The following is a 14,382-nucleotide window of genomic DNA, read 5'->3' as shown; positions in this document are numbered from 1 at the left end:
ACTGCCAGAGGGAGAGGAATGAGATGAGAAAGGAAGGACAAGAGGAGGATGGATGGTAGAGGGGAAGGTACTGTAGAATATGGATTAGGAAAGAACTGATGGAGGTGGAGAGTGGAGTCGTGAGGCACCTCTCAGATGAGCAAGCAACAAATACTGGAAAGCCAAGGTGGGTGTTTCATTAAAAAAATGGTTAATGATATAAAACTATGGATGTATTTTAAAAGCATACTTTTTCAAATGTCAACGAAAGCAATATGTAATTAAAACTTCAGGAGTCCTAGAAACTTTTCTGCTGCATGTAACCTTTCACTAAACCACATTTTAGAGCCTACCTATTACACTCCTTACCCTGCTCTGAGTGGACTCATAATCTTTTAGTTAAGAAAATAGTGATAAATGAAAGAGTTAATGTGAGGAGGCAGATTGAGCACAGAGTCTGCTTCTTCTCCCCAAAATGTTTCTCTCTGCCCCCATCTCTCCCTAAAATAAGTTAACAAGGGTGGAAATAGTCCTCTGTCACTGAGATTGATGTTCTCCTTTCTTGTGGTGCACTGGGGGGATTTGTTATCCTCTATCATGGCTCTGTGGCTGCAACAGCCCATACTCCTTACAACGTGCTACTGCTATCTCAACAGCAGATGTCCTGGTGTTTGTAAGAGTTCGCCTTGGCTGTCAAAAGCTGTTTATCATAATAATTAGAAACGGACGTAAAAAATGTGTGTGTTTGCCGGGTCTGGGTCTGTCTGTGTGTGCCTGACTGCTAATTGGATATCATGACAATAAAAGCCAAGGGCAGAATCTCATATGTTTCATTTTGAAAATTACATGTCCATCCCTACCAGTCAAATGTACCTTTTTTGACTGTAACCCTCCTTCCTCAAAGGAAGATTCATTTCCATTTAAACTTTGAAATTAGCGCTCACTTTAATATTGAGAAGGGAAACACTGTTTGTTTGATTTTAATTAACTCTGACTCAGGAAAAAAACATTGTCTGATGTGAATTGACTATGGCCTTGCACCCGCCTAACCTTTGTCTTTGACAAAATCCCTCGCTTCCAACAGCAATTTTAGCATTCTGCTTGAGTGTGCAGTCTTTACAATTCCAATGGGGCTCTGTTGATTCAGGTCTGTTTCCCTGTTTGGCTTTCTCTTTGATTGTAAGCGGAGTGGATGTTTACTCAGAAAAAGAATAAATTAGCAGAGCAGAGAGGCAAGTATGATGGGAGAAAGGATAGAAGGGGAGAGGAAATGAGAGAAAAAAGCAAGATGATTCTTTTTAACTTTCAGCAGCAACACAAGGACAGGAAACCGGGAGGTGTGTGTGTGCATAAGAGCGACTGTGGAAACTTGAGAAATGTAATTCTCAAAGGTTTTTTTTTTGTACAGATATACAGTCAAAAATATTTGAGAGATAGATGTTTGAGAGATTTTGTATGCAGAGTGCCAGGGTGAGTGATAAAGTAAAAGCCTCCTTTAGATATTCTAGGAAATCTTTTTATTTTGTGACTAATCGGCCCATTTCCTCAGTGCTTGTGGAGTCAGAAAGAATACAATCAACCTTTTGCTGCACTTCCCTTTCAAAGCAGTTAGACTCATCTTTTTTTTCAGTGCCATTATCAAACTTAATGAAAAGCCTGGGTCAACCCATTCAGCCATTATAACGTAGCTGATGGAACATTTTGTGTATACCAAATTGCTGTTCTCTTTTTACTAGACATCAAAGGAGGTTTTTAAGAGACAATAGCACATATCCAAAGACACTGACCTTATCCTGTTAACCTGCTGCAGTGAATTCACCACCTGTCTGGTGTTTAGGTGTCTCAGCAAGTGACTTTGTGTACATCTGAGCCTACTTGGTGTGTGTTGAGCCTGCACATTTAGTGTATCAGCATATGCCAAATTGTTAATTTCCCTTCTCCCCATGCCCTCTTGAGAGTTAATTGACCTCTGACTGATGAAGTGCAGACAGTGTAGGAGACTAATGGGATATGGAAGGTGCAGTGAGGAGGTGGAGGGGGGAGCAGGTCGGAGCAATATGACAACAAGGAGGAAAGACGTGAGGAGAAATAAAGAGGGGAAAGTAGTCTGTACAGGCGTAAAAGGAGGATGACGGAGAAGGTGAAAATAAGGGTAAAGTAGTGATGGTTGGCAGTGCCAGCTTGTGTTGCCACCCGTGGCCTTCCATCGGACAGCTGCGACCTTCATAAGGGTCACAGTGCATGAGCGAGTAGGGTCACACACATATTCAAACACACACATGCGAGATCTTGCACCAACAGATGCTGAAACAAGCATTAGCATTCTTCTGTCGTTAGCCTGTTAGTGATGAGTGGAGCAGAGCAGAGCAATGGAGTGGTACCATACACTTGAGAGCCACTTCTGCTCTCCTGCTCTCATATGTACGCACCAAGGACTTTCCAAGGATTTTACAAAAACACAAACTCATATTACATAAAACGATCCTAGTATCGGCACATGAAAGAAAATACATTTCCTGCTCAACAGCTTATTCCTGTTAAATAATCTCAAAAAACCCACTCATAACAGGGATGATGTTGTGAAAAGACCTTGATTTGAGGGGTGGCACATGAACACACACACCAAGGCAGATGGGGCGTTGTAAAGGTGAGTGAGAGATTTGAGCACAAGTGCGTCAGTATCGTAACTCTCTGTCTGTCTCAGCGGGTTTGGCAGGGCTTTGTGTTCGATCCCCATGGGACGTTAACAGTAGCTTCAGATCCTTTTGAGAATTCCCTGAGCTTGCGGCAAACGAGCAAGCATTCACACTGAACGCACACAAACATCGACACACACTGAGTTCATTGATGTATGTCAGTGTGAAACAAATGCGCAAAAAAAATCCTAAAACAAACAAAAATTCAAAATCCATCAGCAAACATTCACACACTCACACACACACACCATCTGGGAGTACCATAAGTCCACTGTATAAAGAGCTCCGCTCTCTCGTGTGTGATTAGATTCCTGAGGGAGGCAGCTGGCCGTGATACAGGAGTTTATAAGGAAGCACAGCTTTAGCTTCGGAGTTACTCCCCCTGTTGTCGACTTCCCATTGTGTGGCTTTTCCACCCGTTCAACTTCATTTTCGAGTGAGTGCGTGAGCAAATATGCGAGAGTGTGTTGGCAGTGATCAGCACCGTAAAACACAGTGAGAACCACCCACCCTAGTTCCTCTCTCCTCTCTGTTCTAGGTATTGATTCTTATTCTGTGATATAAAGGTTACTTCTCCAGCATTGTGCTGATACGTTTCATTGAACTCCACTTTAATTCTGTTCCTGACTATTAGAGTGAAAGTGAAATCTCTCCTCAGCAGTCTAGATCATGGGTGCAAGTTGCCAGGTTTTGTAAAGCACCCTTACCTCTCTCCCTATTAACTTGTGTCTGTGTGGATGCCAGTTTCAGAGAATCCAATCCGCAGTTATTCAGCTCTGCTGCCACTGTGTGATATTTCTCGTATTTATTTAGCAGTGCTACTGTGCTGCTGCCAGTATGAGATATTTGCCTCCTTCTGTCTCCATTTTGGCGTGGTTGCCAGTGTTTGTGTGATACACCCTCACCAGTACCACAACCACCACCAAGCCAAGAGAGTGAACAGTATTGGTGCTGTGAATTCTCACTCTTGCCATCTGCCACCCAAACTGTAATTAAATTTTACTTATCTTTTTTATGAAGCAGAAGTTAATAGACCAAGCTTATTAAATCAGGGGATTTTTCACGCCAGCTGGAGTGTCACTGGAGCTTGACTCTGCTGCATACGCACCATTGTCCAATGTTTTACACACATTCTGGACATCAGTGGAACGACTTTAGCAGTTGTACTGGATGTATACAGCTATAATACAAAATAACCTCTCCTCACTATGAATAAAATTATAATCATTTTTAATTATTAAATATCAGATATGCAGACCGCTGTTTTTCTCTCTACTATTTAGACATAATCTTTGTGTGATTTGTATATTTTTGTGTTATTGTATATTTTAAGCACATGCTGGTATGTTAGACAAATTCCTCGTATGTGTAAAAACCTACCTGGCAATAAATCTGATTCTGATTCTGATTCTGATTCTGATATTCCGGGAAATGTGTAGGAGTATGTGTACATTAGTGCATTGTCGCTAATGTGGCATGATGGAGAGGGGAAGAGAGTGCACACTTCTAAGAAGCTCTTGGAAGCTTTTAATCATTACCTCAACAGTTCAGAGCCATGATGGTACAGACACATGCACTTACAGTACATACAAGCAGAGAGAGACAGACATAGTGAGATGAGACATAGTAAGAAATCACTGTTGAAACTTTCTGGCAACTCCACACAGCTGGTCTTAAGCTCATTATGTATGTTGCATGGAGGTGTTCATGCTGCGTTAGTTAATCAGGATTACTCAGGAGAGCATCGTTTGGACATGGCTGTGTCTAATCCTCTGTGAAAGGCAACGTGTTGCTCATTTCTCAGCGGTTGCACTGATTATGCAGTAGCTAGGTGGGCATGTGTGAGAGGACTGTATCCAAATAAGTGCAAAGCTGTGTAATAGTGCGACATATAAACTGTGATAGTTCCTTCACGTGTGTTATATGTTTTAAAAAACAATGGAGGAGATTTTGCCATTAGGTGTCTAGGAATTAGGTGGAGCTGTTATCTGTATAGGCATACGGTGCATGTGAAATGAGTTGGACCATAAAGTCCATAATGATGGATTTCTACACGTGCATGCTATTCCATTGGAGCATGAGGGGATAATTCGTTGGGGATTTCAAAGAATTACTTTTCAGTTTCCATAATTTTCTTTTTGGAAGAGTCTGAAATTCTAATGATTCTAATCCTCAAACTCATTAAAACAGTTTGCACTGCAGAAGCTTAACTTTCAAGGAGCTTAACTTTAAACAGCAAGCACATATATAAATAATATAATGTGAATCAGATTAACTTAAATGTGCTTTATAATATACACATTAAACATTAACTGTATATAAATTACTGCATCACCAGATAAGACATGTTGTCTGTAAAGGACATTATTTTAATAAATGTGCTTTGAGGTAAATACTAAAGAATGGCTAGTGTTATGTTCGGTAGTGGACCCAAATGTAAGACATAGATTCAGAGGTATGGTGAAGTTAAGTAGCTTTTATTCTAAAACGTGCTCAGTGATGATGATAAAAGGGTTGAGGCACAAGAGTGGATGGCTTACTGGAGGCAGAGCCTAGCGGGCAGGCAGACGGGTGTGGTGTCATCCTTGAACAGAGATTAAATTGAATAACTAAAACACTAGGACACAAAGAAAACCTGAAAAACATACAACTACTAAAGTGACTGAGTGATTTGGTGCCAGATGTCTGTTAAAGCTGTGGATGATATACTCAGCTGTCGAGGAGATGCAGGGCAGGCGAGTGGGAGTGGTGGTCAGCTGATTCCAGACAGGTGTGCAGATGAGCAGAGCTGTGAGCCAGGAGAGTAGCCACACCCACAACACACAGACATAGAGACAGACAGGAGCACAGGAGACACAGGGGAGGGCCAAACACAAGAAAACTCAAGGGAAAATGCAGGAGTGAAGCCATGGCCATGACAGCTAGATGTTTTCAGGTTTATTATCTAACAGGAAAAAATACACTTTTGAAATAGCATTATTGCTGAGTTCAGAGCTACTGCTATGCAAAATGTGAAATTGTGAAACAGGTTTGAACAACAAAGTAAGGCCTACTTAGCAGCAGGACATCATTGTATAGGGATACGTTTTGTTAATGTTTATGGTTTATTAAATGAAGAGGAAGTTACTCAGAAACATACTCGTGCCTTTTTGAACCTTATCTTTGAACTTCATCACATTAAGTGATAATTAAGGTTTATCGCAACTCAAGACACTACCCAAAAGAAGTTGGACCAAGCAAGAAACTTGAGCAGTGAGATATTGGTACAAGTTTTAAGCAAACCACCAGATTAGCCAAACTCATTTAGAATATTTTGTCCTATTGAATTGTTCATTGTAGAAAAGTTACCAGATCTCATTGTTTACCTTGGTATCAACTACTGTAATGTTTTCATAACCAAAATAAATTTCAGCCAAAACTATTAAATTCAAACTCAAGTTGTAATATTAGTCATATTAATTAAAGGGGGTATAGATGATAAGTAATTTTGAATATGCCTCTGCATCAGTTGAATATTTAGCTAACATCCATGGTATTTTTTGCGATCAATACTCTTCTCAAGTGGAGGATTGTGGTGAGCTTCTCAGCAGACTTTTATTTTAACTCTTTGCCACAATGTGTCCCTGTATTCCTTTAGATCCTGGTCCATGTGGGCTTCCTGACAGAGGAGTCTGGAGATGTTTTCAGCCCCAAAGTGCTGAAGGGGGGTCCTCTGGGAGAGATGGTCCAGTGGGCAGATATCCTCACTGCTCTCCATGTTTTGGGACATAACCTCAAGATCTCCATGTCTGTCAAAGAGCTGCAGGGGTGAGTTACTGTATGCTAAAACTACCAAACGCTTGAATGTTTGACTTGTTGCTGGTTGTGGGTTTTGAGCAGGTGATGATGCAAATGTTGACCTCATTTCTCACTCATCAAATCAATTCTCTGGTCATTTCCATAATATCTCCCCTTTAGTGAATCAGTGTTTGCTGCTCTGCAGAAAAGACCAAACTGTGGATGTACCTAGTTTGACTATAAAAGCAGCAAATGCCAGTGGTGTTAGGAATGTAAAAGTAACAGGAAGGATTCAGATTGCTGAAGATCAAGGAGTTGGTGCCACAATTAAACCATTAACCAGAATAAACCTCTATCTGAACTGGTATGGACATGTTTGCTTTGAAAAGAGTTATTGATTGGTGGGGTCAAGGCTACACGTAAACAGTTTGATTACTTGAGTCAGAGTATGGTGCTTTCTAACATCTAGATGTTTTATTTACTGTATAAATTACTTTCACTAATGTCATCTTGTCATAGTTGTATTTAACATGTTTATTAGGTGGGATACAAAATGACCCCTGATGGCAGCTTTGACAACAAACCGATGACCTTTTACAATCCTCCTGTTATGCTAATGTATAACATATTGTATTCAAAATGTGTAAGACAGCATTGTGCTCTAATTACAGCCCATTCCCACTTATCCTAAAGATTAGGTATGAGGGCCCTAAGGTTGTTGATTTATATGTAGCTGTATTGATCTCGTATTGACACACTCCACAGCTTTCTGTCAGTGTGACTGCACTGGTGTGTGTCTTTTTATCCCATGCGTCAGCACGCTTGCATGTTTCTGCTGACGGATACAGCTGTAGAGCCAACACACACACACCGATGGATGGATGTAAATCTACCCTGTTGGGAGAGATCCCTCAGGCTTGTTCTGTCCAGTCTGTGCAATATCTACTTCATGGCGGAGACTGAATAAATCACACAGGTTGTCAAGCTCCCTTAAGATGGATGGCTAATGTTGAACAGTAGAATTATGAATAGGTATGAATTTGAGAAGACAAGTGAATCGTACTGCAGATGGGAGACGTCTCTGTTCAGCCTTGATTGGGCCAATATTCTTCGTCTTTCTGCCATCGTTGATCACTGAGATGACACATGTATAGAGTATAGATCAATATAATGATGTCTACAGAGACCCTGCTGTGCTCTTTCTACACTGTGCACTGCCTGCGACAACTCCCACAAATCATAGAAGAAGTATTATATTGACCCCAAGCCTTTGGCAGTCATTTTGTAGACATATAACACCTCTGCAGGGAGCAGGAGAGAGTGGGAAAATCTAGAGGCATTTTATACTTAAAAAATGAGTTTAGAGATGGCGGGGACTCACGTCCACAAGGCTGAGTTCAGTTGTCAGACTTGAAATGGATGGCAGGATCGTTTTTAACTGCGTATGTGTTACTATAGTGTCTCGGGACACCAACGGGACCCCCATTTAAAAACTGGTCTTTCTCACAACCCAGGATGGGATCTTTTATTTATTTATTTATTTTTTTTTTTTTTAGGCGACAGAATAATCTAACATACCAGCATGAAGAATTATTTTGTTCACCTTGCCCACATGAAATGGGTTCAGAAGGAAAAATAGCTTTTAGCTTTGGATTACTCTGGGAAGTAGTCTAATCTTTCTTCAAACCGCATTCTAATCCTGACTCGGTTCTTTTAAGAAACACTGGTGTGAGAAAGAGCACACCAACTCTGCCTCCTGATGTCAATCTTTCTTCATGGTTTGCTGCAGGAAAGTGGTCAATTGTTTTTTTGTTGATGTGTCACTTTTTTATTTTCACACCTTTCATTTCCCTTAGCTCCTGCTTTCAGTTCGACAAGAAAGTTGAAAGTTAATGCAGTTTGGTTGTCATGGAGTTGTACAATAAAAATCAAAATGTGTTTTCCTTTCCTATGTCTCAAAACAGATATGTCAATATCTTTATTGATCTTTGGCTCATCATAATGTTTAAAGAACCTTACAGCTACCCAACATACCTAACCTACCTAAAGGATAATATGATAGTTGAAAGTGTCCATTCAGTTAAACCATCAATGATAAAATCAATTCTGGGCAAACAGATGTAACTGAAAGGAGGATACACTGTTTTTAGCCTTTAGTGGCATTCTGATCCATAAGGTACTCCTTTGTGCTGTCATGCTATGTAGTTTTAGTGCATATCCATCCACCATATTTTCTGCCTCGCTACTAAGCTACACACAACTACGCCGTGATTCGTGATTTGAAAAGCATGAGTATTGATTTTCTGTTTGCTGGCACTGTAAAATACATAGAGGCTAAAAACAGTATTTGTGAAAGAATGCAATCATCAGACACAAAAAACACATAATAATCTGCTTCATCCATAATGTTTCTCTGTACTCTCAAATATTGGCTTTGTGTATAGTAACATCATGTCATGCAAATGCAATCATCATTTTTTGTCAGGAAGAAAGGAGGCAACCATAGTGATATTAGTGTCTTGTGTTGATCTCCTTGTTGCTGTTGATGTTGATTTATTGTGATATTGAGCCAGAGTATTGTCTGCTGGTGTGATAGAAATAAAAAGGTATACTGACAGATAAACAATTTCCTATTACATTGTTAAATAAGTCTTCCAGGACTTCTGACACGATTTCAGTTGAAGTTCATATTTCTTTCTCTTTCTACTTTTTTTTACTTATTCTAATATTGTCAATTTTTTTAGACATACTGCACTTCTCCCTTTATTCCTCCTGTCCCCAATAATGTGCAAGAGTACCGCCAAAGACAAGAGGTGATCCATTTCGAACATTTTTTTCCTGAAGACAAACAGATAGATGAACAGAGCAGGCAGACAAATCTGACAGTGTGGATAGGCACGCCAACCGAGGTGGAGGGAAAACCAGGCAGACAGATAACAATTTTCCCAAAGAGGCTGCTTAGTTGAGTCCAAACACAGATTTGGAAAGTTTTCTCTGCTTCTCTTTGGGCAACACCAGTGTTAGAACAAAACTGAACAAAGAGTGCCCAGAGTCTATCCACCTCCACAGCTCCACAATGCTGTGTGTGTGTGTGTGTGTGTGTGTGTGTGTGTGTGTGTGTGTGTACATATGTGTATATAGTCTCTGATACAGTGCCCTCATAGCCACATCTGAGAGTTGTAATTGGCTGAGGAGGAAGTTGTAGCTGTAATTGGCCACTGAGGGGATGATTTGGTTTTACTGTATACTGTTTCCAATCAGCACTACGATCAGGTTTTTGGACTTTATTCACTAGAGATGCACCGTCCGATCACATAGAGACTCACAAACACACTGTGACCCACAGACAGTGGCTGAAAGTCAAAATAAGCAAAAGAGTATATGGACAAAAACAAGTTATATTGATTTACCACAGGATGCAGTATACCAGAGCATTAATACAGAACTGAAATCATTTGAATTCTAAAGTTTTTTTTTGTTCTTGCACTCTGTCTATATGTGATTGTGTTGTGGCCTGTAGGTCCATATGATACAGGGAATAATTTACTTATGAGCTGTAATGTTTTCTGGGATTGGGTAGAGACATATCTCGGTCTCAAGGCTGTCACTGTGCGGGTGGATGGACTGATGAGAAATGTGTACGGGGAAGCCTGTAGGGGAGAGGAGGGAAGAAAGGGGAGTTCAGCAAAGTGCTGAGTTGACAACTATGGATGTCAGGGCGGGGGCTCTTGTTATTCAAATATGCAATAATGGTTCTTTGCATTGAATTCTATTTTTTTTTGAAGGCTTACTGATAAATGCCACCCCTTTGTTTTTGGATCTTTGACTGTCCTTCATTTCTGCACAAAGCAGTAATTTTACTTGCACACACAGCAGCACACAAACCAAAGTTAATTCAATACAGATTTTTGCATCTCCCGGTCTCTGCTGAGTGTGCACTCTCACAATGTGGGCTAACTGAGTAGCTTGATGGAAATGAGGCTGAAGTTTGGTGCCAATTAGATTGGCGAGGCACCTGAGATGTATTAGTGTGAGAGCGAAAAGAGACAGGGCTCCACCTGCTCTACATAAAAGACTCCAGGGTCGGGATCACTGAAAGCTGTTGCTGTCAATGTGAAGGTAGATGGTCAGCACCATTGGCCTGATCTTGTCACTACTATAAAGAGACATGTAGATTGCAGTAATACTGAAAAATAGAAGGATCTGGCACAGGAGAAATTAATGGCCTTTTGCTGTGTAGCACACACTGCCAGTTGTACAGAGGTGATAAAGAAGGCAGTGTTTGAACTTCTCTCTCAACTATTCCTGTCACACCTTTTATGTGTACAACCAAAATGTGAACAACAAAGTCGTAGTACAAACAGGTTTTGATCAAGCATACTCCAGCCTTTATAGTTTAGTTTCCTCCCTTTCTTCTTTCTAAAGGGTTCACAACTTTATTGAAGGTAAACTGCAGAGTCCAACAAAAGGTTTATTTTAATACGATACGATAATACGATAGATTGTAATACATTTTTTAACTTCTGGTACTTCTTGTTATGTTTGGCATTCTGCAGTGTTTCCAATTTCATTATAATTGTATTTCTCATGTTTTCCAAGATGATTCTGTCATGATTTCCAATTTAAAACCCACTGAAGTTCTCATGGATTTTAAATGTTCAAGATCTTCCCGTGCTCTGTGTGACTCGCTCTTGCTGTCTCGTGCACTCCCTCTCCATCTCTTCCTCTAACTTGAGGTGTCAAGTTTCACAATCTCATCCCAATTGCACGTAATGTCTCAGTTGCCATGGAGATCAGACTCCAGGCCTTTTTGAGGTTGGAGGTGGAGAGAGTAACACAGAGTAACAGTCAATCAACACCTCCAATACAGTTGAGGAGAGAGCGGAAGGAGGGAAACCAGAAGCTGACATGTGCTGATGATTGAATAGTGTGACTGGTCAGATTAAAGGCCTACAGCAGGGATGCATGTGTTTCCAACCTTCCACTTATGTGTGAGGGGATTTTAGTTCTGGTGTTCTTTTGAGAACTGTAGAAAAAGTCTAGGATTGTTTCTGCAAAGTAAAGTTTTTTACACTATAACATCTACTCCTAACACACACAAACACATACAGTATTAATGTATTTGTAAAACGAAAAGCAAGAAATAAATAATTAAGGGTGCTAATTTCGTATTTCACCATTTTAATTCTACTCAATTATCCACCTTATTTTGGTCTTTTTTTGTTTACTCACACCTACACCTCTGTCTCACGTACACTGGCTTCCCCGCCCCGCCTCTGTCTGCTTCTCTGCTTCTATCTATGTATCATACAGGCTGTAGGTGTCTGCTCCGTTATTTTGTCGGTCAGTCGTAAGTTTTATAAAGTCAACCAAGAAAACTAAAATTTTAACAAAACTGTTTTACTGATTTACCTGCTCCGTGCTTGTAAAAAATCCACCAGATAACATCTTTCTATCTCTCTCTCTCTCTCTCTCTCTCTCTGCAAAATGCTAAAACAAGTCCCTAGCTGTTAATATACCGGGCAGCCCGCCCAAGTAAATCTATATGTGTCAAAGACTGAATAACTTTCCTGTGGTATAAGATAAATGACTCAGCTTTTCTAATCGGCGTTATAGAGATCACTGATCAAACTAATTGGAGCGAATATCGGTCGATTATGATCGGTAACTGATCAATCGGAGCACCTAAATAATTTATAGTACTGTCAATATGAATGGAAATTGAATGACTAATTAGAAAAGTTGCAGAGCTGTATTTGTATTTCAGTCCTGCTTTCATATATTTTCAGATTACATACAATTTGGGTGCTAAAGTGCCCTTTGAAACAGGATATGCCTGACTTTATTGTGCAATTACATATTTCTTTTTTTGACCATGTCACACTACAAGGGCACTTGAGAGCCCAAGTGCTAAAGTAGGTGGTCCAAGTGCCCCCCAAAGTGCCCTTCTCTGGGCACTTGATTCACACCAGCAGCACTCATGTGCCCCTTTTGTCAGCCCAATTGCCCCTCTGGTCCACAAAATTTCACCTCTGGTCAGTTCCCCTTGGGCACTACCTCAAGTGTTGCTTTGGTGTGACACTGTTGCAAAATGAACCCTAAACTTAAGCCTAACCAATGTGCTCAGTCGAGGTGCCCCTTTCTCATTTTGACCTGTACCTAACAGTCTTTGGACATCCCTGGTTGCTGTTATTAGTTAATGCTGCTGTTTTGAGTTAATGTGACATTTTACAGAATGCTGCTGTTTTATGGTAAAGCTGCTGTGAGTTACAGTAATAATGTTGTTATGAATTATTGCTATAATTATGAGTTAATGCTGTTGTTATGTGTTATTGTTCATATTATAAATTATTATGAATTATTGCTTTTTTATGAGTTATTGTTGTTGTTATAAATTAATGCTCATGTTATGTGTTAATGCTCTTGTTGAGTTATCAATCAATCAATCAATCAATCAATCAATCAGACTTCATCTGTATAGCTTCGTTACTTAGTTATGAAAGAAAAATCTCTGCTACCCTCAGATCCTCAGGAAGGCTTCCAGAGACAAGGACCATAGTGGTAGTGAAGGATGCCTCACTATGGGTCTTTGTTCTGACTTTGGGGAGGATTAAAAGGCCACTAACTGAAGACCTGAGAGTTGATAGTGTAAAAGCAAATCTCATAAATAAGTAGGACTAAGACCATTAGGAGGTTTATAAACCAATAAAGTTACCTTAAAATCGATTTTGAAGCACACAGGTAGCCAATGCAGAGACTTTAGGACTGGTGTAATGTGTCCTGCAGGTAATAAAAGCGTGCAATAATGTCTCTGTATTGGCTTGAGAGAGAAACGGCTGCACTCTGGCAATGTTTTTAAGATGATAAAATGCATTGTTAGTTATGTTTCTAATATGAGGTTTGAAACTAATATTTAAATCAGTTACTTGTTGACAGGGATTTAATGCCATTGCTTGCAGTTTCACACTGAGTTTGTCTTTCTGAGCTTCAGCACCGGTGACCAAGACCTCCGTTTTGTCCTGATTGAGCTAAAGAAAATTCTCTGCCATCCATTGCTTGATATCCGAAATACAGTTATCAGGAGATGCGTATATGTAAAGCTGTGTGCCATCAGCACAGCTATGGAAACTGATGCCATGCCTCCTGATAATGTTTCCAAGTGGCAGCATGTAAAGGTTTAAAAGGGTAGGACCTAAAATGGAACCTTGGGGAACACCACAGTTCATAGCTTTTAGATGAACAGTCATCAATACTTACAAAACATTCTCAGTCATTAAGATTTAAACCATTAATATGTCATTGTTACTATAATGGGTTAATGTTCCTGTTTTCCAATCAATAGATTAATCAGTTGATGTGTCTGACAGTCTGGGTCAGCAGTAGACAAGATAATAGTTCTCTGGCCAAGATCAGTTTTTACACCACCCTCACTAACAGTTAACAGTTGTTCACCAATCCTTTGTACTTGAAGTTTCATCAGTGCCATTAAATCTTTATGTTAAGTTTTTTATGTGCCCCTGTACATTTACCAGCTAGTTCTGCTTCCTAAGTGATTTTTCACCTGTCTTGCCAGTTACACTACTGATGTCAACCACTGACATAAGAGGAATCTCAATCTGTTTTTGTCTGTGTCTTTTCCAGAGTTACATACTCTGGTTGCTCTAATCTCTTTCTCACATTAATGGTGAGCAGGTGAGCAGGCATCTGGTTTATCTAGTATAATGATGGTTTAACATATTGTGGGTTTTTGTTGTTGTTTTTTCCTACTTCATACATGTTCACACCACCAGAGGAATATCAGTCTCTAGACATCGCAGTCCTATTTTATATCATTTGGACAGGTCATCAATATTAAAAGCCTTTGGAGCCTATCTAGTTGTAAAGCAGGGCAACAATAAATGTTACCTTTGAGCCTTAAGCCAGTTCAGTA

General features: G+C 40.0%; 1 protein-coding gene across 1 annotated transcript in view; it reads left to right on the top strand.

Annotated features, from left to right (window-relative positions):
• The window catches only part of LOC127354336 (alpha-1,6-mannosylglycoprotein 6-beta-N-acetylglucosaminyltransferase B-like), a 113,893-nt gene that overhangs the window by 56,717 nt on the left and 42,794 nt on the right, over positions 1–14,382 (top strand). Inside the window, exon 8 of the mRNA XM_051384206.1 lies at positions 6,313–6,482. Within this exon, the coding sequence (XP_051240166.1) occupies positions 6,313–6,482 (170 nt within the window). The remainder of the gene's footprint in view (positions 1–6,312; positions 6,483–14,382) is intronic.

This window comes from Dicentrarchus labrax, unplaced genomic scaffold, assembly GCF_905237075.1.
Source record: "Dicentrarchus labrax unplaced genomic scaffold, dlabrax2021, whole genome shotgun sequence".
In the NCBI taxonomy this organism is placed as follows: domain Eukaryota; kingdom Metazoa; phylum Chordata; class Actinopteri; family Moronidae; genus Dicentrarchus; species Dicentrarchus labrax.
Note: the sequence above shows the minus strand (reverse complement) of the source record. Positions and strands in the feature narration are given on the sequence as shown.